The sequence below is a fragment of the Motacilla alba genome, chromosome 1, assembly GCF_015832195.1.
Source record: "Motacilla alba alba isolate MOTALB_02 chromosome 1, Motacilla_alba_V1.0_pri, whole genome shotgun sequence".
NCBI classification, from domain to species: Eukaryota; Metazoa; Chordata; class Aves; order Passeriformes; family Motacillidae; genus Motacilla; species Motacilla alba.
In genome coordinates this window covers 3991603-4016024 of record NC_052016.1, presented here as the reverse complement: position 1 = coordinate 4016024, position 24422 = coordinate 3991603, and the positions used below count along the sequence as shown (strand labels likewise).

Sequence of the window (24422 nt, the reverse complement as noted above, 5' to 3'; positions counted from 1 at the left end):
GTTGTTTGGCTCTTTTTGTGTTCTGTGATGTTCTTGGAAACATCTCCCACCCCCACAGGGAGATGATTTTGGAGCTTTGCTCTGAGATTTGATATTTGTTCTGATTGTTTTATTCTAAGCTGTTCAGATGTTGAATGTTTGAGGTATTTCCTCCCTCAAAACCTGGATGTAAATATTCCATTGGGGCATGGAGACAGTTCAGAGCGCTGTCAATGGCAGGTTTATGTCTGTACCAGGAGATAAAAGTGAGAAAATGTGACCTTTGAGCTGGGAGCAAATCAATCAAACCGGTTTTTGTAACTGATTGATTTCCAGGGCGACATTCTCCGCGCGGAAAAGGAGCACCAGGTGTTGCAGGAGCAGCTCAGAGAAGCAGAGGAGAAATCCGAGCAGTCACAGAGCAGGAGCTTGGAGGAAATTGCTGCTTTGGAAGAGCTCCTGAAGAAAAGTATCGAGGAGACTGAGGTAAAGCTGTCCCCGTGATCAGAGGTTGTGGAATCCCTGGGATCTGGAGTGTCCAAGGAGCTTGGAGCAGCCTGGGGTGGTGCGAGGTGTCCTTCCCACCCCAGCCATTCCAGCATTCCCTGACTGATCCCTGGTTTGGGATTTTTAAGAGTAATTAGGAATTTATTTTGATATGAGATAGTTTGTTTTGATATGAGATAGATGAGTAGATATGAGGTAGTTCTTGTAATGGCTGGTGTCCTTCCCACCCCAGCCATTCCAGCATTCCCTGACTGATCCCTGGTTTGGGATTTTTAACAGTAATTAGGAATTTATTTTGATATGAGATAGATGAGTAGACATGAGGTGGTTCTTGTTGGGAGAGTACTTATGGGTGTTAGTAAATTTGAATTGTTTGGTTAAAATGTGTGAGAAATCAGAGTGATGTTTGGTTTTTGTACTTGTAATAGGAACTGTTTACTGAGGTGTGATGTGAATTTGGATGTTAGTTCTGGTTGTTTATCGTTGATATGTTTTATCTAAAGGATATTAAATATTGGCTTAAACCCCTTAAAAGGTATTTTTTGTATATATATCTTGCTCATTTATATTTATTGGGAATGTGATAATAATAGTTACTGTTGGATTTGGCTCAATTACTACTGGAGTATTGTAAGTAAGAGTCAAATATCCTCAGTCTGCTCCGACTTTTATCTGAATAAGCCACAATTTTCAGAAAGGAGGCTTTCTTTTCTGCCTTCAGGTGTCCCAGAATGAGCTGGATTGGTTCCGCCGAGACTCAGAAGCACAAATGAAGAAGTGGCAGCAGGAAAAGAAAGAAAATCGAGAGCATTTAAAGGCACTGAAGGGCACAGCTAAAAAACACTCGGACACCAATGAGAGGTACAGCTGTAAATAGATTTACATCCCCTCATTCTGACAGCCTAAAGACTTCAGAACTCTTCAAGGAAATTTAATCCTTGGCTGTGAAACCAGCCAGGCACTTTCTCCCAGGATTGGGCTGAAATATGGACAGGGTCCCTTTCTTATTTTGATTTTTTTGGGGGAAATTGCAGGTAAACATCTAAAATAGCTTTGAGATAACTGATGAAGCTGATTCAGCAATAATTCTCCTAATCAGATTTGACAATTTCTACTGTATTTTAATGTCCTCTCAGTTTACAGAGCCCAGACTTTGGTCCTTGAATGCCTTTATCTTCAATCTTAAATAGTTTGGGCCAAATCTCTCCTGAAAAATCATCAGCCTGGTTTTATTTTAATCACTGCTTTATTAGCAAGAAATTTAAATGTATTTAGAATAGAAGCCCTGAGTAGTTTGGGTTGGGATGGACCTTAAAAACCATTTATTTCCACTCCTCCCACTGTCCCAGGTTGCTCCTACCTGGCCTTGGACACTTCAAGGGGTGGGAAATCCATAATTCCTCAGGGATTAAACAGGATCTAAAACCTCCAGATTGTCCTGGTGGCTGAAGAGGAACAGGTCCCATATTTGCCAATAAAACTTCTCCACAAGAGGCTCAATAAATGTTTCATTCCTGTAGGTATTTGAAGACCATTGATGACAAGAAAAAGCAATATAATGCATGTTTAAATACATTTCTGGAGACCAGGTAAAACTCATGTCCCTTCCAGCAATATTTACATTTTTCTGCCTCGCTCTGGGTAAAGGCTATGGGGGAAAATCAGCACTTTAAACCAAATTTCTTACTCTAAGTTAGTTTGTTTTTCCTTGCCGTGAGTAAATATTAATATTTAGAATAAAGAAAATCATACTCATACATTTCCCTTGATTACATGACACTGAGTAGCTGTAAAAAAAAAACCCTAAAATGACACAAATTTTAAATATTGCTCTGCTGTGAATGTTACTCAAATATTTAATTTCTTTTTCTTTCACAGTAATAAATTTGCTAATGAGAAAGGCAAATTGGAAGAGCTGATAAAAAAGAGTCAGGATGACAGACAGGAGTGTGAGAAAAGAGCTGTTACAGCAGAGGTACAGCCAAAAAAAAATCCTTCAAAACCTTTTGTTACAGCTGGGCTTGTGCTGATTGGAGGTGGGGAAATGATATCAAAGATGTTGATTAAATATTGGAAACGCCAAGGATGGAAATGCCCCTTGAAAATTCCTCACTGCAGGAACAGTGTGTGCACTTTGTATCCACAAACTCTTGTTTAAATTCTTATTAAAACCCAGTTTAAGGTTTTATCCCTTTTTTTTTTCTTGTTTTTTAAACTTGGTTTTGGTGGGGTTTTGGGTTGAGTTTTTTGGGCTTTTTTGTGGTTTTTGGGTTTGTTTTTTTTTTTTGGGTTTTTTTCTTTGTTTGGGTTTTTTTAAAGTTTGTTTATTTGTTTTTGTTTTTGTTCTGTTTTGTCACAGGTCTCAGTGCTCCAGACCTGGAAGGAAACTGAAACCTGGAAGCTCAAAGGCACCATTGCCAAGGCAGAAGGAAATCTCAGGATGCTGAAGGCACTGAGCAGGTACTGGGAGTTCCCACCAGCAATTCCACTGCTCCTGCTTGTTAATTATTTACTGGAGAATAATTATTTTCTATTCTATAATGATATCAAATACAGTTTTTATTTTATGTAGTTATAGTGAATATATAGCACTTTTATGAAATATTAAAATAATATTAATTATTATACAATAATAGTAATATAATTACATAAAATATAATATTGTATCATGATAATATAATAATAATAAATTATGATGGTGATAATAATAACAATTATAATGATATTATTAATAATAGTATTAGTTGTAGTGCAAAAGTGCACAGAGTTGGGGGTAAATAATATTGCCCCAAACAAAATTCAGCTGGAAGTTGAGTCTCATCCTTATCCTTGTGTCTTTCTGAGCTGGGAAAATCAGATTATCTGGGTAATAATAATAATAATAATAATAATAACAACAATAATTCCAGTTGTTCCTGTCCAGTATCCCTGGAAAAGAGCAGTGTAACTGATTTTAACCTGAAATCCCTTGAAAACTCGAGCTGGGATTGATTGTTGAGGGAAGAACTGTTGGGCCAACACCACTGGTGTTAAAAATATTGGGAATGTTGGAGTTTAACTGTAAATCCTCAATGTTCCAGCAGCTCAGCTTCAGCAGCTCCTGTGTTGAAGTCCCAGATTGATTCCTGGGAAATATTTATTTCAAATGTCAAGAAGCAACTGGAAAAAGTTGAGGTAAAGCTTCATTTCTCTCCACCAGCTGCTCAGTTGAACTTTGGACATGAAAGCATTAAGTGGCTTTGCATTTGGATGTTAAAACACCAGCAGCTTGGCCTCCAGATGCTGAGGGGAATTTTGTTAATTACAAAAGAAAGAGGCAGTTTGGAGTCCAGGCTGGTAATTTATAGTGGATATATTAATTTTTTTTAAGGCAAAAATGTGCCCTTTATACACTTGCTTTAAAATTGGCTCTCCACATGGAGTGGTTTTGGTTTGTGAATTAGAGATTTTACAAATTTTAAGATTTAATTTCATTTTAGTTTTAATTAATTTAAGATTTTTGCATCACTGCCCTAGATTTCCTCCTGTTCCAAACCACGACACCACGTGAACAAATCTGTAATTTTTGTTGGTGACCTTTTGAAATCCATGGAGCTTCTTAAACCCTGAAAAAACCAGGGAGCTCTGTGAGAAGCTCGCTGTAAAATGTGATTTTTAACGAGGAGGGAGCTCAGGCTGATGATGGGGAGGGTGCTGATGGTTGCTTTTCCCTCTGCAGGCTGAGTATGACGAGAAAATTGAGCTGGTGAAGAACGGGGCCAGGGACTGCCTCAGTAAAGTGGAAGTTGTGGATTTTCCTTGGCCTCGGGAGCTTGCTGTGAGTATCCCGCCTTCCCCAGCAGCTCCAGGCCCTGGCGTTTCCCTTGCCAGTGCTGGGAGGTGTCCAGGAGAGCTGGGATTGGACCCACCGAGCTCTCCCTGCAGCCAGGGGATGCTCCAGAGGAGAACGGGAGGGAGATGGAGCTGGGGGAGCTCAGGGAGCAGCACATTCCCAGCTCCTGTGAGAGGCTCGAGCTGTTTCAAGTTGGAAACGACTCACGGATGGTTTTGTTCATTGTAGGGTTTCTGTAGCACCAAAATCCTGGAATTCCGGGATGGTTTGGGTTGCAAGGCACCTTAAAGATCATCCAGTTCCAACTCTTGACACCTTCCACTGTCCCAGGCTGCTCCAACCCCGTGTCCAACCTGGTCTTGGACGCTCCAGGGATCCAGGGGCATCCCCACTCTCCCAGGGAACAATTCCTGCCCAATATCCCCTCCAACCCTGCCCTCCTTCAGCTCGAGGCCATTCCCCGTGTCCTGTCACTCCATCTCTTGTCCCCAGTCTGTCTCCAGCTCTCCTGGAGCTTCTTCAGGCACTGGAAGGGGCTCTCTGGAGCCTTCTCCAGGTTGAACAGCCCCAAAGTCCTTGGGATAAATCTCATTATGCAGAATCCCAGAATCCCTGAGGCTGGAAAAGCCCTCCCAGCCCATGGAGTCCCAGCTGTGCCCCATGCCCACCTTGTCCCCAGCCCAGAGCACTCAGTGCCACCTCCAGGTGACACCTGCAGGGATGGGCACTGCAAAGCTCCCTGGGCAGCCCCTGCCAAGGCCTGAGATCCTTTCCATGGGAAAGCTTTCCCAAAGGAATCCCTGCAGCACCGTGTGTCACTGTTACAAACACCAAGCTCAGCCCCCAGCCAGGTGTGCCAGGAGGAGCAGAGGTGTGTCCAGGTGGAGCAGAGCCACTTCTGGGAATGCAGCTGGAATGAGAACAGCCCCAGGAATCCTGTTCACATTTTCTCGTGGCCCAACAGCTCCTCCTCCAGCTTTCTTCAAACCAAAGCAGTTTCTTCTGACCCCTCTGATTGGTCCTTTTTAAGTTGTTGGTTTTATTTTTTTTCTCTGTGGAAAATCTTGGTTTGTGATTTGTTTGTGTTTTTTGGTTTTGGTTTGGTTTGTTTTTTTTTTTTTGTCTGGGTGTAATTTAGGTTCAAGGCTCTGGTCTAATATTTGAGATTGTTATTACACTCTTTCTGGGCTTCTGCAAGTTCCACTCCTGCTCTCCTGCATCATTCCCCATTTATTTTCAGGTCTGTCCTTTCTATTTACTGATACAGAATATGGGGACAACTGAATCACCAGCAGTGTACTGGGAAAGAGCAACTTTGGTGCCTCTTGTTCTGCATTTGGGATTTATTTTTCCTGCAGTAAGACCAGAGTGACCTTTTAGAAGAGAAATAACCGTGAGGTCAAACAACTGCCCTGACGTCAGGGAGTTTTTAGGATAAGCTGATGTCACCTTTGAGATCCTGGGCACAACCAGACCTGTCACAATTCCCCCTGCAAATGCTGAATTTGTTGGAATCACCGTTTCCTGTGAAATGTGTTTGTTTCCTAGACGATGCCAGACAGACCTCCCATGTGTGACCCTGCCATTGTCACCTACTCCTCAGCACCTGCACGTCCCAGTGCCCTCCCTCCATTCTGCAGCTCTGATGGAAAAGCTCCAGCCCAGCCTCCACTCCAAGCCCAGACCGGAGCTAAGGCAGCACCTGCCACCTCTGAGGCTTCTTCTGCAGCTGGGAAAGCACATCCCAAAGCTCCAGAGGGATCACATCCCCATAAAATCTCACCATCCTGCCCATCAGGCGCTTCTGGAAGTACCTCCCAGCATGTCCAGCCCAACCAGACCCACCAAGATCCCTCCGCTGTGCAGCCGAGGCCTTCTGGAGTTCCAAACAACAAAAAGCTTCCTAAAACAATTGAAAATATTTTTGCCCAGCTCCAGAGTATATTCCCAAACCACAGCAGGTACTGGATGGAAGGAGTGCTGTGAAACAGCGCTGAACAGCCAGGGATGAAGGGCAGAAAGAACTGATTTGGTTCTGCTGACAAGGGATGGAGGGACAGGACAAGGGGGAATGGGATTAAACTGCCAGAGGGCAGGGCTGGGTGGGATCTTGGGAATGAGGAATTCCCTGGGAGGGTGGGGAGGAGCTGGAATAGGATTCCCAGAGCAGCTGGGGCTGCCCCTGGATCCCTGGCAGTGCCCAAGGCCAGGTTGGACACTGGGGCTTGGAGCAGCCTGGCACAGTGGAAGGTGTCCCTGCCATGGCAGGGGTGGGATGGGATGAGCTTTCAGGTCTCTCCCACTCCAGCCCATTCCATGATTTTTGGTGATTGTTCAGGGATTTCATCCTGGATGCCGGGAGTCACTGGGAGCAGACTACAGTTCCTGGGAAAAGCTGGTGTCTTTGATCCTGCTGGGATCAAACGGAGCCAGCCCTGCTCTCCAGGGCCATCCCTGACCCTGTCTTTCCTGTCCCTGCAGCTCAGAGCTCCTGGCCTCCATCAGGGACGTGCAGAGGAGAAACAGGACCGGCCTCAGCCCCGATGAGATCCTCAGCCGGGCCACGGAGCTCATCCTGGACCAGAGGCTCAAGGTACTGGGGCTGCAGCTGCTCCTCTTCCTCCCGTGGGAAATGGAGCAGCACAGCCCCAAGAACATGGTTCCTTTCTGCTCCCTGTGCAGGCAGCAGCTCCCCCTGCGTGGGGCAGGGAAGTGCCCATGGAAGGAACCGCCCCTAAAACCTCCTCCAGTAAAAACCCCTCTCAGGCAAACCTGCAGCCCTGGGGCAATGCTGGAGCTACACCTAAAGCCAAGTGGAGAAAGCAGGACGGTGCTGTAAGTTTTCTGTTTCAGTGGGGTTGTTGCCATGTGCTTTGTACAAGACACGAAATAATCCTGGAAAAAAAAACTGCCTCGTTTATTTCTGTACAAAAGCTTCAAAAGACTTGGTTAAAGTTAGTGACTTTGTTAATTGAGTAGGATGTGCTGGTTAATTGCTGGTTTTTAAATATCTGAGCTTCCCTCTCCTGGCCAGGCCTGCAGTGAGGATCCCTGCACCATCTGTCACGATGAGCTGAGCAGAGACTGCTGTGAGCTTGAGTGTGGCCATCGCTTCCACAGAGAAGTGAGTCCTGCTCCTGTTCCTCATCTCCACCTCAAAAACAACCCCTTTCCCTCCCCTTACCCTTCAGCGCTTAAACAACGGGGCACAATTCCCTTTTCCAGCCTTTGCCCCCCAAACCTGACCCACAGGCAGCCTGTCAGAAAGCTTTAGGTGCTCTTAAAGTAAAATGATTCATCCGAGTGGATTTCAGATGATGCTTCAGAGAATCAATTTGGGTGGGATTGCTGGCAGCGCACTCAGGGAATGGGTTATCCCTGAAAACTCTGTGTTTGCCTCCTGCTAATGGAAATTCATGAAGTAAAAAAAGCCAGGATTATGTTGGAATAACTCCACATTTCTCCCTTTACCTTTTTTGTTTCAATGCTGCTCTGTTCTCGCAGAATAAATCTGATCAGAGCAGGAGAACGGTTCCACACCACCGAAATTTGGGGGCGTAGAACTTGATGAAGAGCTTCCCCATTAGTGCCAGTCACTTCCAGCCTCCAGCTGGACTCCTGTTCCCCTGTGACCTGTCCCTGTCCCCGCAGTGCATCCGAACGTGGCTCAAGCAGCATTCCAGCACCTGCCCCATCTGCCGCGTCCACGCTCTGCTGCCCGAGGACTTCCCTGAGCTTCCTGCCTGGAACAAGCCCAGCTGAGCCAGCTTCTCCTCCCTCGCTTCAGAACTCAAGATGGAAAGGGGCTGCAGCACAGCCCCAGTGCCGGGGAACAGGACAGAACCCTGGGCTCATTGGCCATGGGACCAGCTTTGGGACCAGCTTTGGGATTTCACTCCAGGATTTCTCCTGGTTCCTGCCTAAAGCTGTGCAGTTCAGGGCTGGCAGCACACAAAACTGGTGGATTTTTGGCTAAGGGACACTGCAAGTATCAAATTCTTTTACCAGTGCATAATTCCTGTGAAGAGGGGGCTTTTCCCTCAGATTTATTTCAGTATCAAACAAGTAGGTGACCCAAAGGATGGACCAACAGAATTGGAAATCAAAACATTCCCTTCCTCTGGCATAGACAATCCAGGGTTCAGGCCTGGTGTGGTCTCTGCAGCTCCTCTCGCTGCATCAATCCAGAGCTGAGAATTCAAATTGTTTAAATAATGACTTCTAGTCACATTTTGAAGCAATAATTTTAAGTTATTTATATGGATCAGTTCTTTCATTTCAAAATAAGGTTTAAAATTGGATTTTCTTCTTGTTGAAGAGCTGATCTGTTTAACTGGAAAGGATTTTTTTAAGGATTTTTAAGCCACACTTCCTCTGTATTTTGTGCAGAAATGGTCACCAGTAGCAGGAGGGACAGAATTCCAACAGCTCAGGGAATTTTCTCCCACTGTTTTCTGAGTCTGAAGTGGCCAGAGCACCTTCAACACAGACAAATTTGTCCCAAACAGCCAAAAGGTGAGGGCCAGAGCCTGGGAATCTTGAAATTAAACTCAAATATTCTGTTGTCTGAATCCAGGGAGCATCACATGGCTTAGGAGCCCTTGGCTAATTCCAGGGATCACTTGTTCCCCGCACTGCTGCATCTCCTCCAACTGAACTTTTAAACTCCTCTCTCGTTTATCAGTGTATTAATTACCACTTCAATAAAAAATAAAATTTCTGCTGCAGCCGAACACGTTGTTTTTGTGTAGTATTTCTGCTCACTCTGAGATAGGGGTGAGTAACTACTCTGTGCTGTAGAATTAAAGCCTAAGAATTCCAGCACTGGAATCCTTTACAGCTTCCAGTAGTTTTGGGGGGCTGCAGCTCTTCCCCAAATCCCCCTGGTCTCAGGGAAAAGTGCTAAGTTGCAGTAAATACCATTTTCCTCCCCCTGCCCTGACACTGAAATGAAAATTGCAGCTTTTTCTTCCTGAAACACCAGGACCCAAACTGGAATTACCTTCTCCTGCTTGTTCTGCTGCTGGACAAACCAAAGGAAATGCTTTTTCTTAGTTTTCTTAATTCTGCCTTTTTAGATGCTCAGCTTTACACTTCCAATTTCCATAATACAGATTGAGCCTGCCTCTGCCCCACATGGAAAATCCACAAGTTGTGGCTGTTCCATGAAAACAACATCAAAATCCACAACCTGTTTGTGCTGGGAAGGTTGTTTCTTACTGAATCACCTTTCCTTTAGGCTGTACAGTCACAAACACATTAATTTATTCCTCCACCAGCAGCTCCTGTTCCCAATTTGACCAAACTTTCCTTGGTGTGATTTGAAATCACTCATTTCCCATCCACCTCGGGACAGATCCCACAGCACCACCTTGCAGAGTTGCAGCACCATTTTTTAGACCTTCAAAGACCTTACTTCTCATTCTGTCACAACCTCCATACCCTCCCAGTATGGATATAATGGGATTTATGAGTTTTAAGGAGTCCTCAAAGGACTTTGAAACAAGTATTACAAAATTAAACCAAGAGAGGAACTTGCTACATGCTTCTACAAGCTGTAGAAAGCTACAGAACCATTCCTTCAGGATTTGCCTGAGAAAAACTGGAAAAACATGGTTGCTGAAGGCAGCAGGATTGGGAAATGCTGAGAGGCAAAGTCTTGGCCAGGTTAACAGGGAAGTGGAAGCACATAAATGCCCACAGGAAGAAGGGAGTGAGGTGGCTCCAGCTGAAGTCAGCCGTGGCTAAAGTTCCACTTTCTCTCTGAGGAATTCCCAGAAAATCCTTCCCTGCTTCTCCTGTGGATGTTCACATCCTGCAGAGCTTCAGGGGGAAGTTCTCTGTGATGAGATGGTCGTCGTGCAGGAGGACCACGATGTTCACTTCAAACTCTGGGAGAAGGGGGAAAAAAGACAGAGAATTCCATGGGAGGCTGAACCCTAGCAGCAATCCTGCTTCAATTCCATGGGAAGCTGAATCCTAGCAGCAATCCTGCTTCAATTCCACAGGAAAGCTGAATGCTAGCAGCAATCCTGCTTCAATTCCACAGGAAAGCTGAATGCTAGCAGCAATCCTGCTTCAATTCCACAGGAAAGCTGAATGCTAGCAGCAATCCTGCTTCAATTCCATGGGAAGCTGAATGCTAGCAGCAATCCTGCTTCAATTCCACAGGAAAGCTGAATGCTAGCAGCAATCCTGCTTCAATTCCACAGGAAAACTGAATCCTAGCAGCAATCCTGCTTCAATTCCACAGGAAAACTGAATGCTAGCAGCAATCCTGCTTCAATTTCATAGGAAGTTGAATGCTAGCAGCAATCCTGCTTCAATTCCACAGGAAAGCTGAATCTTAGGAACAATCCTACTTGAATTCCACAGGAAAGCTGAATCCTAACAGCAATCCTGCTTCAATTCCACAGGAAAACTGAATGCTAGCAGCAATCCTGCTTCAATTCCACAGGAAAACTGAATGCTAGCAGCAATCCTGCTTCAATTCCACAGGAAAATTGAATGCTAGCAGCAATCCTGCTTCAATTCCACAGGAAAGCTGAATCTTAGGAACAATCCTACTTGAATTCCACAGGAAAGCTGAATCCTAACAGCAATCCTGCTTCAATTCCACAGGAAAACTGAATGCTAGCAGCAATCCTGCTTCAATTCCACAGGAAAATTGAATGCTAGCAGCAATCCTGCTTCAATTCCACAGGAAAGCTGAATTTTAGGAACAATCCTACTTGAATTCCACAGGAAGCTGAATGCTAGCAGCAGGATGAGGCAGGAGTTCCTGAAACATTCCATCAGAACCTCACCCAGGCATCCCAGCCCTTGGACCATTCCTAGAAAATCCTGCTTTGTTGTAATCTTAGGGGATTTCTCTGGATTGTTTTATCACTGATAAATTATGGCAAACAATCCTCTGGAAAAGAGGGTTCAGATATCAAAGAACAAAAGGTTTTGGGAAAGACACCTCCACCAAGATGGTGTTTAAAGCATGGAATGGGAGAATTCCAGGACAGAATTCCAAACTGCTTGTTTCTAGCATGTAACAGCCTCGGGAAATAAAATACTGGAATACAACAGGCCTGCAAACTGGGGAGCAAAAATTCCAGAGGAAAATCTACTCTTAGATACTACATTGTGTCCTTCAAAGCCAAAAATCAGTATCAGATCAATAATCAATCCTAAATAGAGACAGAACAAGAAGCCAGGCAGAATTAATAAATGAAGGGAAGCAGAAATCAAAATAAATTCAAATTCTTATGGTAAATTGCTAGTGAAGAGGTTAAAATGGCAAAAAAAAAATTATTTTGGGGAAAAGCACTGCACCCAGATTCTGTGCCAACAGATTCCAGCAGGATGAAGGGAAGAAATAGAAACCAGCCAAGTGGATTCTTGCAGTACTTATTTGAACAAGTGAGGAAAATCTTGATTTTGTTAATAAAAATACTGGATTTTGACAACAAGCAGCAGGGAGGAGCACGGAGTGTAGATCAGGGAATCACACCCTGACCAACCTTTCTGCTTGCAGGGCTTTCAGCAGGAGAGTGGGAAACAAAAAGGTGAAGAAATGGAAAGGGGGGTTCTCACTGGTGAGGAAAAGAGGGAATTTTATTCTTAGACTATTCTTCAAGTGGTTAATCAGGCGGCCTGTATTCCACTGCTCCTCCTGTCCCTCATCATGGAATTTTGTTAGGAGGAACTTAGTGGCTGCACAGCAGTTTGTGTTGGAAGTGTTTGGGCTGAGTTCTTCTCGGTCTGAAATGCAGGATTCAGACTCAGGGAAGCACTCAGGGATGTCCTGGGCTCCTCCTGCAGCTCTGCTGGATTTATCCCCTCACCTGCCCATGGAAAGGGAATGAACGTGGCCACTCCTCTGCTGGGAAATGCCTGCCCACTCACCCACTTTGAAGTTGGTTGTTTCCAGGGTGGGGCAGGTGAAGAGCCTGGGGAACACCATGTGGATGGGGATGGGCAGGCCCCTGCAGACGTCGCCGTCGGCGATCTGGATGTTCTGGATCTCTGTGGCGTCCCTGGCGTAGCCCTCAGCACACCCTGGGCAAGGAGGGAAAGGGAAGAGATGAGAGAAAGCAGCAGCCAAAATCCACAGTGGAGATACGCTGGAACCCTGGGTGCTGAGAATTTGAGACTTTCTGTGCTGCCAGGCACTGACCCCCAAGAGAACACTGCATTGACCTGAGGCCCTGGAGAAGCTTCCAGAATGGAATGACAGAACTGGGATTGTGGGTGTGGAGTTTGAATAGAATTGTGTGATATCACAGGCTGGGAAACTCAGAGTTTAAGGGTTAAGAATACAATAATAGATACAAAGCAAGGTGGAGACTTTAGGGCAGAGGTTGGTGCTTCTTCACCTTCTCCTCCATGGGTTTGGGTGGTTTTGTGTCATTGGACAGGAAAGTCTGCATTGCAGACTTCAAGTAATTAGTTATTGGGTTAAAAGTAAATTTAAGTGTCATTTCTTAGCCTAAGAAGGCCTTGTAGAGAAAGACAGTTAGCCATTTTGTACCTTGTCAGCAGAACACTGCAGAACTCAGGGCTTTTAAGTCTGTGATGTAAGATAAGAAACAATAAACACCTGAGTCTGAACACAAAACATTGTCTTGAGAGCTTCAACCCGCACCTTGACAGAGGCAGAAAAAAGAAGCCAAGAAGCAGCAGAGATCCACCAGGATTAGGGGGGAAAACGCCCTGAAGTTTTCACAGAGTAAAGGATCATGGAGATTATTTAAATTACATGGGGGCTGTTCCTCCAAAGTGCAAACCCTGCAAGGCCTCAGAGCTCTGGCCTTTCTTTCAGGCTGGTCCCTGTTTCCCTGGGAAGGTGTCCCAGATTGCAAGGCAAGATGTGTTCTATTTGCATCTGTCAGAGCTGGGGCAGCTCTCTGCTGTTCATGGGGCAGTTTTTTCTTTATCTCTCCCACAGCCAATCCTCCCTCCAGGAGATCTCTGCTGTCCATGGCCACTGAGTGTCCCTGCATGGCTGAGAAAATTCCATCATCCCATGGGGAGATGCTCTGCCCAGGGCAGGAGCCAAGCATTCCCACCTGGATCCAATCTGAGATGCTGGGACAGCAGAACAGCCTTCCCACTGCATTCCCAGAGGAACAGCAGCTGCCTCTTCCACTGGATCTCCAGAGGAAGACTACACCCTTTCTACAGGATCCCTGCTCCAGCAGAACCACAGAACACCATTTCAGGGGAGGCTCCTGCCTTCCTTAGCAGACACCTGGCTTTCCAAACCAAGGCAGAAGGGATGGAGGGAATTCCTGCAGCCTGGTCCCTGCCCAGGGGCTCACCACAGGTCTCCACACGCACGAGCTGCAGCTCGATGCTCTTGACGGCCGCCTCGGCGCTCTCCACCACCAGCTCCCCCGTCAGCGGCTGCGTGATCACACAGTTGGTGGAGTTCAGGTGCCCTCTGATCAGGAATTTGGGGAGGGAGGCTCTCTGAAAAGGTTGGAGGGAGGAGAAAAAGATGGGACTGTAAAGAGCAGACTAAGGAAAAAAAAAATCTTAAGTAAGTTCCAAAGTTGAGAAGAGTTCAGAAATTCCTCATGGAGCTTCTATTTATTTCTGTCAGTCTGTATCAGGATTTCTCCTAGAGTCTTCTCCCTTGACATGTGTCCTTCCTGCTCCTTCACCCACCCATGGATGGGCCTTTCCTGGGAAGAACTGACAGAACTTGGCTGTTAGAATTCATCCAGGAGCTGGAGCTGTGTGGTGAAGGAGGTGGGGACACCTTCCACTGTGCCAGGCTGCTCCAAGCCCCAGTGTCCAAGCTGGCCTTGGGCACTGCCAGGGATCCAGGGGCAGCCACAGCTGCTCTGGCAATTCCATCCCAGCCCTGCCCACCCTGCCAGGGAACAATTCCTCATTCCCAAGATCCCATCCAGCCCTGCCCTCCTTGAGGCTTCCCAAAGCCACAGAGGGCTGTAAAAAAGCCATAACCAAGGTTCCAAACACAAATTTTTAAAGGCTCTTGGTTGTCCATGTATACAATGTTTTCCCTTGCTTCACTGCCATTTTTCACTCAGGAAAGGAATAAAACTATTTAGCCACTCCTGAGCAAAATTCCACCTTCAACTGGTCACCACAGTGCAAGAGATGAGGCAGAATCACCTGACTGCTTATAAAACTGAAAAAGAAAATGGAAAACAAAACCAAGACAATCTGACTGATTTTCTTCAAGGCAGAATTTAATCACTCCTCTGGTCTCACTCAGAAACACACAAACTTTACATTTAAAATACAATAATAAAATCCTGTTACCTCTTTAACATTTTGCAGAGTTTCAGGAGTAATGGTGAAGTCCACGGGGCTTGGCAGCAGCTTCCCTTTCTGTGACTGCAGGGAGTGGAAGGGTTAAACTGAAATCTGATCCCCAAAACAGAGAGAGAATATTAAAAACCACAACAGCTGGCTGCCCTAAACCACCTGGAAAAGCAGGAATACCCTCCCCATCTGAAGCAGAGAATAAAAAAAAGCTCCATTTCCCATTTCTGTACGTACAAATAAATTCATTGTACATGTTCCTTGGAATGTTTCCTTTCATTATTAAATTTGGGGAAGGGAGATTCTAAATGAACTTGTGTCCATTGCTTCAAATCTGCTTTATAAATTCTTGTTCTCCACCAGCAAGGGGCTGATCTGGAACTCTGAGTGAGGATCTGCCCTCACTGCTCAAGAATTCAAAATAGCTGCTGCTGCCCAGCTGCAAGATGGAAGAGATTAGCAAAGGATTGGCTGCATTTTCCCAAAATGACAAATTCTGGCACAGAATAAGCTGAAGGGAAATGGTACATTGAGCACTGACAGTGAGAATGATATGTTCAGTAAAACCTCATTAATTCACCCTGACTGAGAGATTCATGATTTACTGACTGCTGAGCTCAGAAGTGCTGTAGTGGGAACAAGACATAAACCCAGGAAAACTGCAGGAGATGTGATTTGTCACTCCTCTGACAAGTGTGGCTCACTTATAAATGTAATAATGGACCAATAAAATGTAGCATCAGATATTGCAGAAAATACTGAAATCTTACCAACAGGAAACTTGTTTGTAACACCAAACTACATCTTTTCAAAAGTCACTTTAGAACTAAAACAACATTTCCACCCCAAGTCCTGAGTAACACAAAGGATTTTGGTATTTACTGTCCTGTTAAAGTTCAAAGGAATGATGGAAGCAGGGTGTTCCAGCAAGTTCTAGATGGAAAAAGGGACATTTCATCAGCTCTGGCCTGTCCTCAGCTGCTCTGGACAGCACAGCTCAATCTAAACCAACCCCAAATCCAACACAGGAACTTCTGTAAGATCCAGCAAAGCATTTTCTGGGAGTCCAACCTCCTGCCAGGAGGATTAGGATTAGACACAAGAATTAGAAATCAGGACCAAGTTCTCCCTTGTTTCCCTTGCAGGGGTGGTCAGGCATTGGGATGAGCTGCTCAGGGAGGTGCTGGAGAGTCTGGGAGTGTTCACGAGCCTGGATGTGGGACCTTTTGGGGTAAGGATGGGACTGGGTCACTCTGAAGGTCTCTGCCAGGATCTTTCCATGGTTTCCACCTGGATTCACACCCAGCTGTGATAGTTTGGAGTCAGAGCTCTGAATCAGAACTCCTGAAGAACAGAAATCAGGGATTTTCACCACCCAATTCCCATTTCCAGGACTGTGGGAGCCTGGAACCCTTGGCTGAGAACTGCTGGGATAATTCAAACCAGTGTTTGGAAAAATGACATCACATTTACCACCCCATTGTCTCAGAACTCCAAGGATGAATAAGAGAATAAACTCAGGGCACTGTAAAAACATCTGAAAATCCAACTCCTCTTTGTTCTTTAAGAGAAGAATGGGTTTTTCTGATCAGAAGCAACAGCTCTTTGGGGTGGTTTTGTTTTGGGGTAGATTTCCTTTACTCCTACATTTTGGACAAAGGTTTCAGGCACAGGATGGGATTCTGGGGTATCCTGTGCAGGGTCAGGAGTTGGGTTTGATGATTTTTGGGGTCTCGGAATTCCAACTCAGGATATTCTGAATGTACACTTCTGTGATCCCTCGTGTCACTATCACAATTTCCATGGGTTTATTTTGGGGTTTTTTTTCCCCTTAAAGTGAAGTGGGGAGGAAAAAAAATCAATTAAAAAACGTAATTAATTGCAAAATGAACAGAAAGCACGCTCACCAGGGAGTGGACAATGAACTCACAAGTCTTGGTCAGGTCCTTTGCCAGCAGGGAACGTCTCATGTCACAGCGCAGGGTGTACTGGGGGAAGGGGATGAAAAAAGGGAAAAAAAGGGGAAAAGAAAAAAAAAGCTTTAATTCAGATTTCCTCCCTCCTTCCCAACTTTTCACCCCCCTTCTGCCTCTGTGCAAAGTGTTGTTGCTGTTATATCCAGTTAAGGGTGATTTTTCACCCTGTTTTGGTTAAGGGGTTCTCAGTGTGGTGTATTTTTGTCTTTGTATTTTTGTCTCCAGCCCCTCTAATTTTGATTTTATTGTGGGATTGGAGTCACAGTTGTTGGGATATTTCATGGGGAACTTCAGCCACACAGCTGAGCTCGAAGCAGCACTAAAATCAGGCAAGGAAGTGAATTTGCTTCCAGTTTGCTCCCCTAAAATGGGAGCCATAAACCAGCAGATGAAAAATATTAAGAATTGGGTTATCCCAGAAATCCTACACTTCAGCATCTCCAACAAAGCCTCTCAGTGTCCTTAAAACAAAAAAACCCAACAAGTTCTCTGTCTTGTGTTTGATTTTGAATTCCTCCCTCACACCAGGATTTGGGTTCCTCACTTCTGGTTGATGGCACAACCCCCCAGCAGTGTCTGATTAAAGGTTAAAGTGAGACCTGGACCCACAATTAATCCCTAAATCAAGAAAGAGAGGCTCAGTTAAACTGCCCAGAGGTTTAGGAAGTGTCTCTTAACCAGTGTTACAATCCCCTCCTCAGGAGACAAGGACTCTCAAAGTGTGGCTGAAATTTAAATTATTAAATTTTAATGATATTTTATCCAGGAAAAGCTCCACAGAGGAGAGAAGGAATGACAAAATAAATTCCTCATTAAAGTGCAGCTCAAACTGACTGATTGATCACAGCAAGTTATTTGGGAGATGGGAAGCAACTGAACCAGTGCTGCACCATTTCTGACATCCCTACCACAAACAACAGCTGCTACACGAGGGAAGAAGCCAAAACTGAGCAAATAAATGGAAAGGATTTAAAAACCATCCAAACAGACAAAAAACAAGGTGGTTTTTTTTTTTTTCTTTCAGTTACTTCTGATAGGCTGCTGGGGGGTGATTTGGTTCATTAGGGGTTTTTTTTCCATGCCAGTGACATCAAACTTCATTGTCTGACACAGAATTTACCTTCAAGAGATGGCTGAAGAAAGACTTTCCCCCTAAAAAACCACCAAAAACTGCCCAAACAACCCAACCCACCTACGATAAGGCAAGTTTTAACCAAAAAAAGATCAAATTTCAGAACTGTATTTCCACAGGACTGTGTCCAGACAGGTATTCCATGCAGATCTGGGCAGGGAATGTTACACCTCCTCACCCCAGCAAAGCAAACAATTCCTGATTTGTGTTGCTCTCAACATCAGATGAAATTACACATTTATTTGGAATACAATCACACTGTGGGGCTGTTTTGTTTGGTTTTTTTTTAGGAAGGGAATGGAAACAGTTTCCTACAACATCAGGATGGATTAAATTTAGGTTACAGATGTTCTGCTGAGGTATTTCAGGTAAAACACCTTGTTTCTGCCAGCATTCCTTAAAGATTTACTGCATAAAGGGTGGAAGGCTCAGTCAGTGTGAAAACACCACCAAACCTCATCCTCAATTTGATCAGGAGCTGCTTCAGAAGACATTGTGCAGATGAAATTTCCCATTTTCTCTCCAGACAGGAGCTCCTCACCTGGATGTTGACAAAGACTCCGTGGTATGTCTCATACAGAACTTTGTTGCCCTTCATCTGCAGTGGGAATTCAAAGGGAATTTCTGTCTTGCCACTGGGCAGCTTCCCTGGTTTCACCATTTCAATGGTGCTGTTGATAATCTGAATAGGCTGCAAGGATCAACAGCAAAGAGGATTAGGCTGAGACAGAGAACCAACAAGATCTAAACTCCACCAGAATTCCTGGACTTCCAGAATCCCAGGGACTTCTTCAGGATAAACAGTGCTGAGATTTTTTTTTACAATAAAAAGAAACATAAATATTTTGCTCAAGAAAACAATTTCTATTTTAAGGGTGCATCACATTTATGACCAAAGAATTCAAGGGAGCTCACCAGGAGCAGCTCCAGCTTTGGGAAGTGGAGCTTCATTTCCTAAATTATGACCCTAAACAGCAGCAGGAATGACCTAGGCCACTGAGCCAACCCCCCTGACCTCTGAAGCTGATTATTATTTAGGGGAGGTCTCTCACTACAATGAGGGTTAACTGAGGGGAGCTGGCTTGGACAGGACATTTCTTTTCTCTCTGCAGTTTTGCCATTATTGTCCCCAACTCTTGGGCTTCCAATACAAGAAGAAGTGGAGCTGTTGGGTGAGTCCAGAGGAGGCCACTAAACTGATCCCAGGGCTGGAGCCAGGCTGGGCGAGCTGGGAGTGCTCACCTGCACAGGAGAAGCTCCAGGGAGAGCTCAGAGCCCCTGCCAGGGCCTGAAGGGGCTCCAGGAGAGCTGCAGAGAGACTGGGGACAAGGACTGGAGGAACAGGACACAGGGAATGGCTTCCCACTGCCAGAGGGCAGGGCTGGATGGGATCTTGGGAATGAGGAATTGTTCCCTGGCAGGGTGGGCAGGGCTGGGATGGAATTGCCAGAGCAGCTGGGGCTGCCCCTGGATCCCTGGCAGAGCCCAAGGCCAGGTTGGACACTGGGGCTTGGAGCAGCCTGGCACAGTGGAAGGTGTCCCTGCCATGGCAGGGGTGGCACTGGATGGGCTCTAAGGTCCCTTCTGCCCCAAACCTTCTGTGATTCCCTGATTCAAGGCCATCCTCACTTAACCAAACCCTTTCCAAACAGAGCTGCCTCCAGGCAGAGCCAGCCCTGCTCCCATCAGCCCAGCCCTCCCCTGGGGAGCAGCACAGGGCCCTTCCAGGAGCTCCACAGGTCCCATTCTCTCCAGAGCAATCTGGCAAGTCTTGTCTCATGCCCAGGAACCCCTCCACGGCCTCCACAGACAGTGACTGATCTGGCACAAAGTCCAGTTAAAGCCACTCACTTCAACAAAAATAAAATAGCATCACACAATAATTAATTTTCTTTAAGCCACAGATTCAGTGCATCATCCAGTAATTTTTTAAACTATTTATGGCAGTGCATTTCAGCCTGAAATAAAAATCTCCTACTAGTGCAAGTTACTTCCCCAAAATGTCCTCATATATCCCTCCCTGGGGACATTCCAGAGCCACCTGGACACAGCCCTGTGCTCTGGGATGGCCCTGCTGGAGCAGGGAGGTGGCACCAGTCACCCTCTGTGGTCCCTTCCAGCCTGACCCATCCCGGGATTCTGTGATCTCCACATAAAGCTGAGCATTTCCCTGCTTTCCATCACTTCCACAGCATGAGCAGCTCTGACCACCTGAGAGCCTTAAAGGAAAGGTTTCATTTGAGAAAAAAAAGAGAGGTTTTTGTGCTAAAAACATTCACCTGGGCAGGCCTTACCTTGGCAGTGTTGCAGAAGGCCTCAAACACACCCACGTTTTTGGCACTGAGCTGCAGATTCACTGAGCCCTCCATGGTTAAGGAGATCCCCTGGTGCTGCACCGTGTCCTTACTGGTTATGACCACCACTCCAGAAAGAATTTCCTAAGAGGAAAGAGGAAAGCGTTTGTTTAAATCCATTTTTTTCATAGCCAGGAACTCCAAAAGTCAAAAAAAAATCCTGTGCCCAAAGAATGGTGTAACCTTGTCAGGATAGACAAACCAAAACAATATCTTCCTTCCTGATGAAGGAATTTAGGATGAGACAGAGAACCAACAGCATCTCAACTCTGCCAGAATTCCTGGATTTCCAGAATCCCAAGCTCAGGATGAGAGATCTGCACTTTTGGTTTTTCCTTAAAAATATCATCCTCCCCTTGGCTGAAGTGTTAACCTGAAGCTTCAACTTCTTCCCACGATTTCAAGATTTTCCTGTCCAGGAAGATGAAAAACCTTTCTTTTGGGTCAGCTGGAAGAGCCAAGTTTTGTTTGTGTTGGAATAAACTGCCAGGAGGAGCTGCTGTATGAAAATTGGGATGGTCAGCCACAGGAGAGGGAAGAAAAGGCACAACTGGAAAAGGGATGGCCAAGCTGAAGGTGAGATTCACCTCGAGAGTAGAGGAGAAGAAATTCAAAATACAAAACAGAACGCAAAGAAACAGTTTGGAAGTGAATCTGAATGAAAGGCAGGAGCTGGGTGACTCCAGGGATGTTGTCTCTCATCCCATGAAGGATGTGCTGTCCACAAAAAAATCCTTTGCACAAAAATGCTGCATCCTCCAAGCGTCAGCTCAGACCTTTTAACACAGAACACCTGGGGAGCTGCAGGAGAGCAGCACACAACTCCCTCCACACACTCCATGGCTCATCCTCCCCTTCCTTCCATGCTGCAGAATCTGCTTCAATCCTGAAATATTCCCTGCTGGAAAGGGCAGCAGGTGACTGAGAACTGGAGAGTTCCCTGAGCTCCTCTCCTGCTCCTTCCCCAGGCAAAGTGGCCCCAAGAACAGCTCCCTCCAACCACGGGACAATCCCAACTGCTCACTCCACACCCGACCCCTCCAAACCAGGATCTCTCCAGCAGAATGGGAATTTTGGCAGATTTTTGCCTTTCCTGGTGGTGCAGGATGGCAAAAATGGGTCAGGGGGGTTGAAGCAGCAGGAAAACATCCACATCCAAACAAGGGAGACATCCTGAGAGCCTGGGAAGGGGAAGTGCAGCAAGTGGGAAATGCTGGAACAGGAGCACAAAGGGACAGCAAAGAAAAGCTGACCTAAATTCTGCACTGCTCTGCTAAGGGGCCTTAATTAGCACAAGCAATTAGGTTATTGCTTTAAAAAATGAGTCCAGCTCAACTCTGAGAAGCAAGGACAACCCTGAACACGTGAACTGCTTTAACAAAGGAGATGTTTCCTGTCACACAGCAACAACCCATCCCAGAGCTGCTGCCTGCACATGGGAAGGGGGCACGGCCTGGGAGCGGGAAGGGGAAGGATGACTGCAAGTTAAATATCAAATTTTCTTCCACTATTTCTTCAGAAATGCAAAAAACAGCTCAAAATTCTGCTCCTGTGCTCAGGGGAGAGCCCACCTGCAGAGCTGCCCCAGCCCTGGGAGGAGCTGGAGCTGCTGCAGAGAGCCCAGAGGAGGCTCCAGGATGAGCAGAGGGCTGGAGCAGCTCTGCTGGCAGCAAAGGCTGGCACAGCTGGCATTGTTCAGCTGCACAGGAGAAGCTTTGGGCTGAGCTCAGGGTGGCCTTGCAGGGCCTGCAGGAGCCCCAGGAAAGCTGGAGAGAGACAATTTCCAGGGGATGCAGGGACAGCACACAGGGAATGGCTCCCAGTGCCAGAGGGCAGGGCTGGATGGGATCTTGGGAATGAGGAATTGTTCCCTGGCAGGGTGGGCAGGGGCTGGGATGGAATTCCATCCCTGGTCCCTGGCAGTGCCCAAGGCCAGGTTGGACAGTGGAAGGTGTCCCTGCACTGGATGATTTTAAGGTCCCTTCCCTGCCTAGTTAAGGTTGGCATCTCCTTTGTCTCCCTAGGAGATTCCTGCTGAAAATCCATGTTGTATCCCTGGTGTAGAGCTCTTCCATCATTGTTTTCATCCCAGACTTCCACATTCCAGGCCCAGTCAGTGAACTAAAATTACAAACCTTCCCACATGGAGTTAAAGCGGAAGGTAAAAACAAAGCTGATAGATTGACTGACCAGAAATATCCTAATTCCAGCTTAAAACAGAGAGAATATTCCTTTCTATAGAAAAACAATCCATTTAAAAGTGATATAAAGCAAGTAAAGTTTAGTCAAATTGAAAATGGACACAGCACTGAGAAACTGAAGTAGATAAATAAACAAAATCCTAGTAATTTATAATTTTATAATGCACAAAATGATGTGAAAGTGAGACACAGACAGTATTTACCCTCTGGAGCCATTCCTAAAGGGAACAATTCAGCTCTGCCAAAGCCATTCTCTAGATAATCTGACAATTGCAGGACAGATGCTGCACACCCTTCCTGTCAAATCCAGTTTTCCAGGATTAAAATCATTCAGTAAATGGAATTCCAATAGATGGAAAGGATTTTTATGATACAAGTGCAAGGAAAAGGAGAGAGACCTGAACATTGCTGCTGAGCAACTCGGGATTTCTAGGTAAAAAAATGATGAAAACTAAAAATATTCCTTCCCTTTCATGCCCCATCAGCCTCCGCAGGGCTGGCTCAGGGTCTTCCCGCGGGAAGGACAAAAAGCACCGCTCCATCCCAAAGGCAACGCCCAAAATCCCGGAGCTGAGCAGCTGCTGGCTACGGGAATACACCGGGAAACCGTGCCGGGATCGGGACAGCTCCGGGCAGGGAGCGGGGAAGAGCCGGGAGCAGGGGAAAAGCACCAGGGAAGGGCAGAGGGAAAGGGACACACGGGCAGGGACACCGGGAAACCTCCGGGACAAGGGCAGGGACACCGGGAAAGCTTTAGGATACGAGGAAAGCTTTGGGATACGGGGAAAGCTCCGGGACACGCACACACCGGAAAGCACCGGGACACACGGACAGGGACACCGGGAAAGCTCCGGGAAAGCTCCGGGACAAGGACAGGGACACCGGGAAAGCTTTAGGATACGAGGAAAGCTTTGGGATACAGGGAAAGCTCCGGGACACGCAGGGAAAAGCTTCGGGACACGCACACACCGGGAAAGCTCCGGGACACACGGACAGGGACACACGGGCAGACGCCGACACCGCGGCAGCACCGACAGGAGAGGGCGAACGACTCCTGCCGAGGAATCCCCGCTGCCAAGGCCGGTCCCGGCGGGAAAGCCGGGCCAGGACACGGCCCCGAAACACAGCGGGGACCCGCGGCCGGGCCGGGTCGCGACAGAGCCCGAGTGTCCCCGACAGGCTCAGGGAATCCCAGAATAGCTGGGCTTGGAAGGGACCTCTGGAGATGATCTGGGAGCTGTGCTAAGGCAGGGTCACAGGAACGCGTCCAGCTGGGCTTGGAGTGAGGAGACCCCATCACCTCCCTGGGCAGCTGGGCCAGGGCTCTGCCTCCTTTTCCCCATGGGAAGACAGGAGTTGTGCCTCCTGGGCAGGGGAATTGCTGGGCTCAGGCCCTGCCCGTGGCTCTGGGGCCATTGCTGGGCCTGGAGCAGAGCCTGGGCCTGCTCTGACCTCCTGCACACAGGGACAGACACAGGGACAGCCAGGGACAGGCAGGGACAGACACAGGGACAGACACAGGGACAGGCAGGGCCAGGCAGGGCTGAGGCCCCTCTCAGCTGGGGCTCCTCTCCAGGCTGAGCAGCCCTAGCTCCCTCAGCCTTTCCTGGGCACGGAGCTGCTCCAGGCCCTTGCTCAGCTCCAGGAGCTCCTGGCCCTGCTGTGCCGAGGAGCCAGAGCTGGACACAGCACCCAGAGGTGCCCCCAGGGCTGGGCACAGGGGCAGGATCACCCCTGCCCTGCTGGCAATGCTCATCCCGATGCCCCCCAGGACAGCCCCGGCCTCCCTGGCCGCTGTCCGCACGGGCTCTGTCGCGACAGACGCACCCCATCGCGATAGACCTTCCCGGCGCGCTTCACCCTCACGTCCAGCGCCGTCCCCATCGCGCCGTCACGTGACCGCCGTCTCACGTGACCCTGGGCGCGGTGCGCGGGAGCCCCGCCCCCTCCACATCCGGGTCCTCGCTGCCGTCACTTCCCAGCCGCTGACGCCGCTTCCCGCGCGGCCCCGCCCACTGCCCGCGGTTGTCACAGCAACGCGCGGGCGGGGTGAGTGACGCAACGCCGTCACCCGCGGGGAACTACGGATCCCGGCGTGCTTTGCGCGCCGGCAGCGCCCGCTGCGGGCCGGGGCGCCGCGGGGGCTGATGGGAG

The 24422-nt window shown here is 47.3% G+C and overlaps 2 protein-coding genes across 2 annotated transcripts in view; one reads left to right on the top strand and one right to left on the bottom strand.

Annotated features, from left to right (window-relative positions):
- TTC3 (tetratricopeptide repeat domain 3) overlaps positions 1-9051 on the top strand; it is a 54664-nt gene extending 45613 nt beyond the window's left edge. The window contains exons 36-47 of the mRNA XM_038136121.1: positions 316-465; positions 1208-1347; positions 2007-2075; positions 2365-2461; positions 2846-2946; positions 3567-3660; positions 4205-4303; positions 5867-6279; positions 6800-6911; positions 7001-7153; positions 7353-7442; positions 7970-9051. Of these exons, the coding sequence (XP_037992049.1) occupies positions 316-465; positions 1208-1347; positions 2007-2075; positions 2365-2461; positions 2846-2946; positions 3567-3660; positions 4205-4303; positions 5867-6279; positions 6800-6911; positions 7001-7153; positions 7353-7442; positions 7970-8080 (1629 nt within the window). The 3' untranslated portion in view covers positions 8081-9051. The remainder of the gene's footprint in view (positions 1-315; positions 466-1207; positions 1348-2006; positions 2076-2364; positions 2462-2845; positions 2947-3566; positions 3661-4204; positions 4304-5866; positions 6280-6799; positions 6912-7000; positions 7154-7352; positions 7443-7969) is intronic.
- Positions 9052-9342: 291 nt separating this feature from the next.
- VPS26C (VPS26 endosomal protein sorting factor C) lies at positions 9343-24219 on the bottom strand. Its single transcript, XM_038136114.1, has 8 exons — positions 24096-24219; positions 20008-20151; positions 18255-18404; positions 16513-16593; positions 14603-14677; positions 13630-13780; positions 12215-12367; positions 9343-10209 (listed from the first exon to the last, which is right to left on the bottom strand). The coding sequence occupies exons 1-8, from the start codon at positions 24150-24152 to the stop codon at positions 10127-10129; spliced, it is 894 nt and encodes a 297-aa protein (XP_037992042.1). The 5' UTR covers positions 24153-24219; the 3' UTR covers positions 9343-10126.
- Between the last annotated feature and the right edge of the window lie 203 nt (positions 24220-24422).

Excerpts from the sequence above, each read along its gene's own strand:
- VPS26C (XM_038136114.1), bottom strand. The coding sequence starts at position 24,152 with ATGGGGACGGCGCTGGACGTGAGGGTGAAGCGCGCCGGGAAGGTCTAT. Across the intron at positions 12,368-13,629 it reads CGTGCGTGTGGAGACCTGTG|GGTGTGCTGAGGGCTACGCC; the intron begins GTGAGCCCCTGG and ends CTCCTTGCCCAG. Across the intron at positions 10,210-12,214 it reads AACAACCAACTTCAAAGTGG|AGTTTGAAGTGAACATCGTG; the intron begins GTGAGTGGGCAG and ends CCCTTCTCCCAG.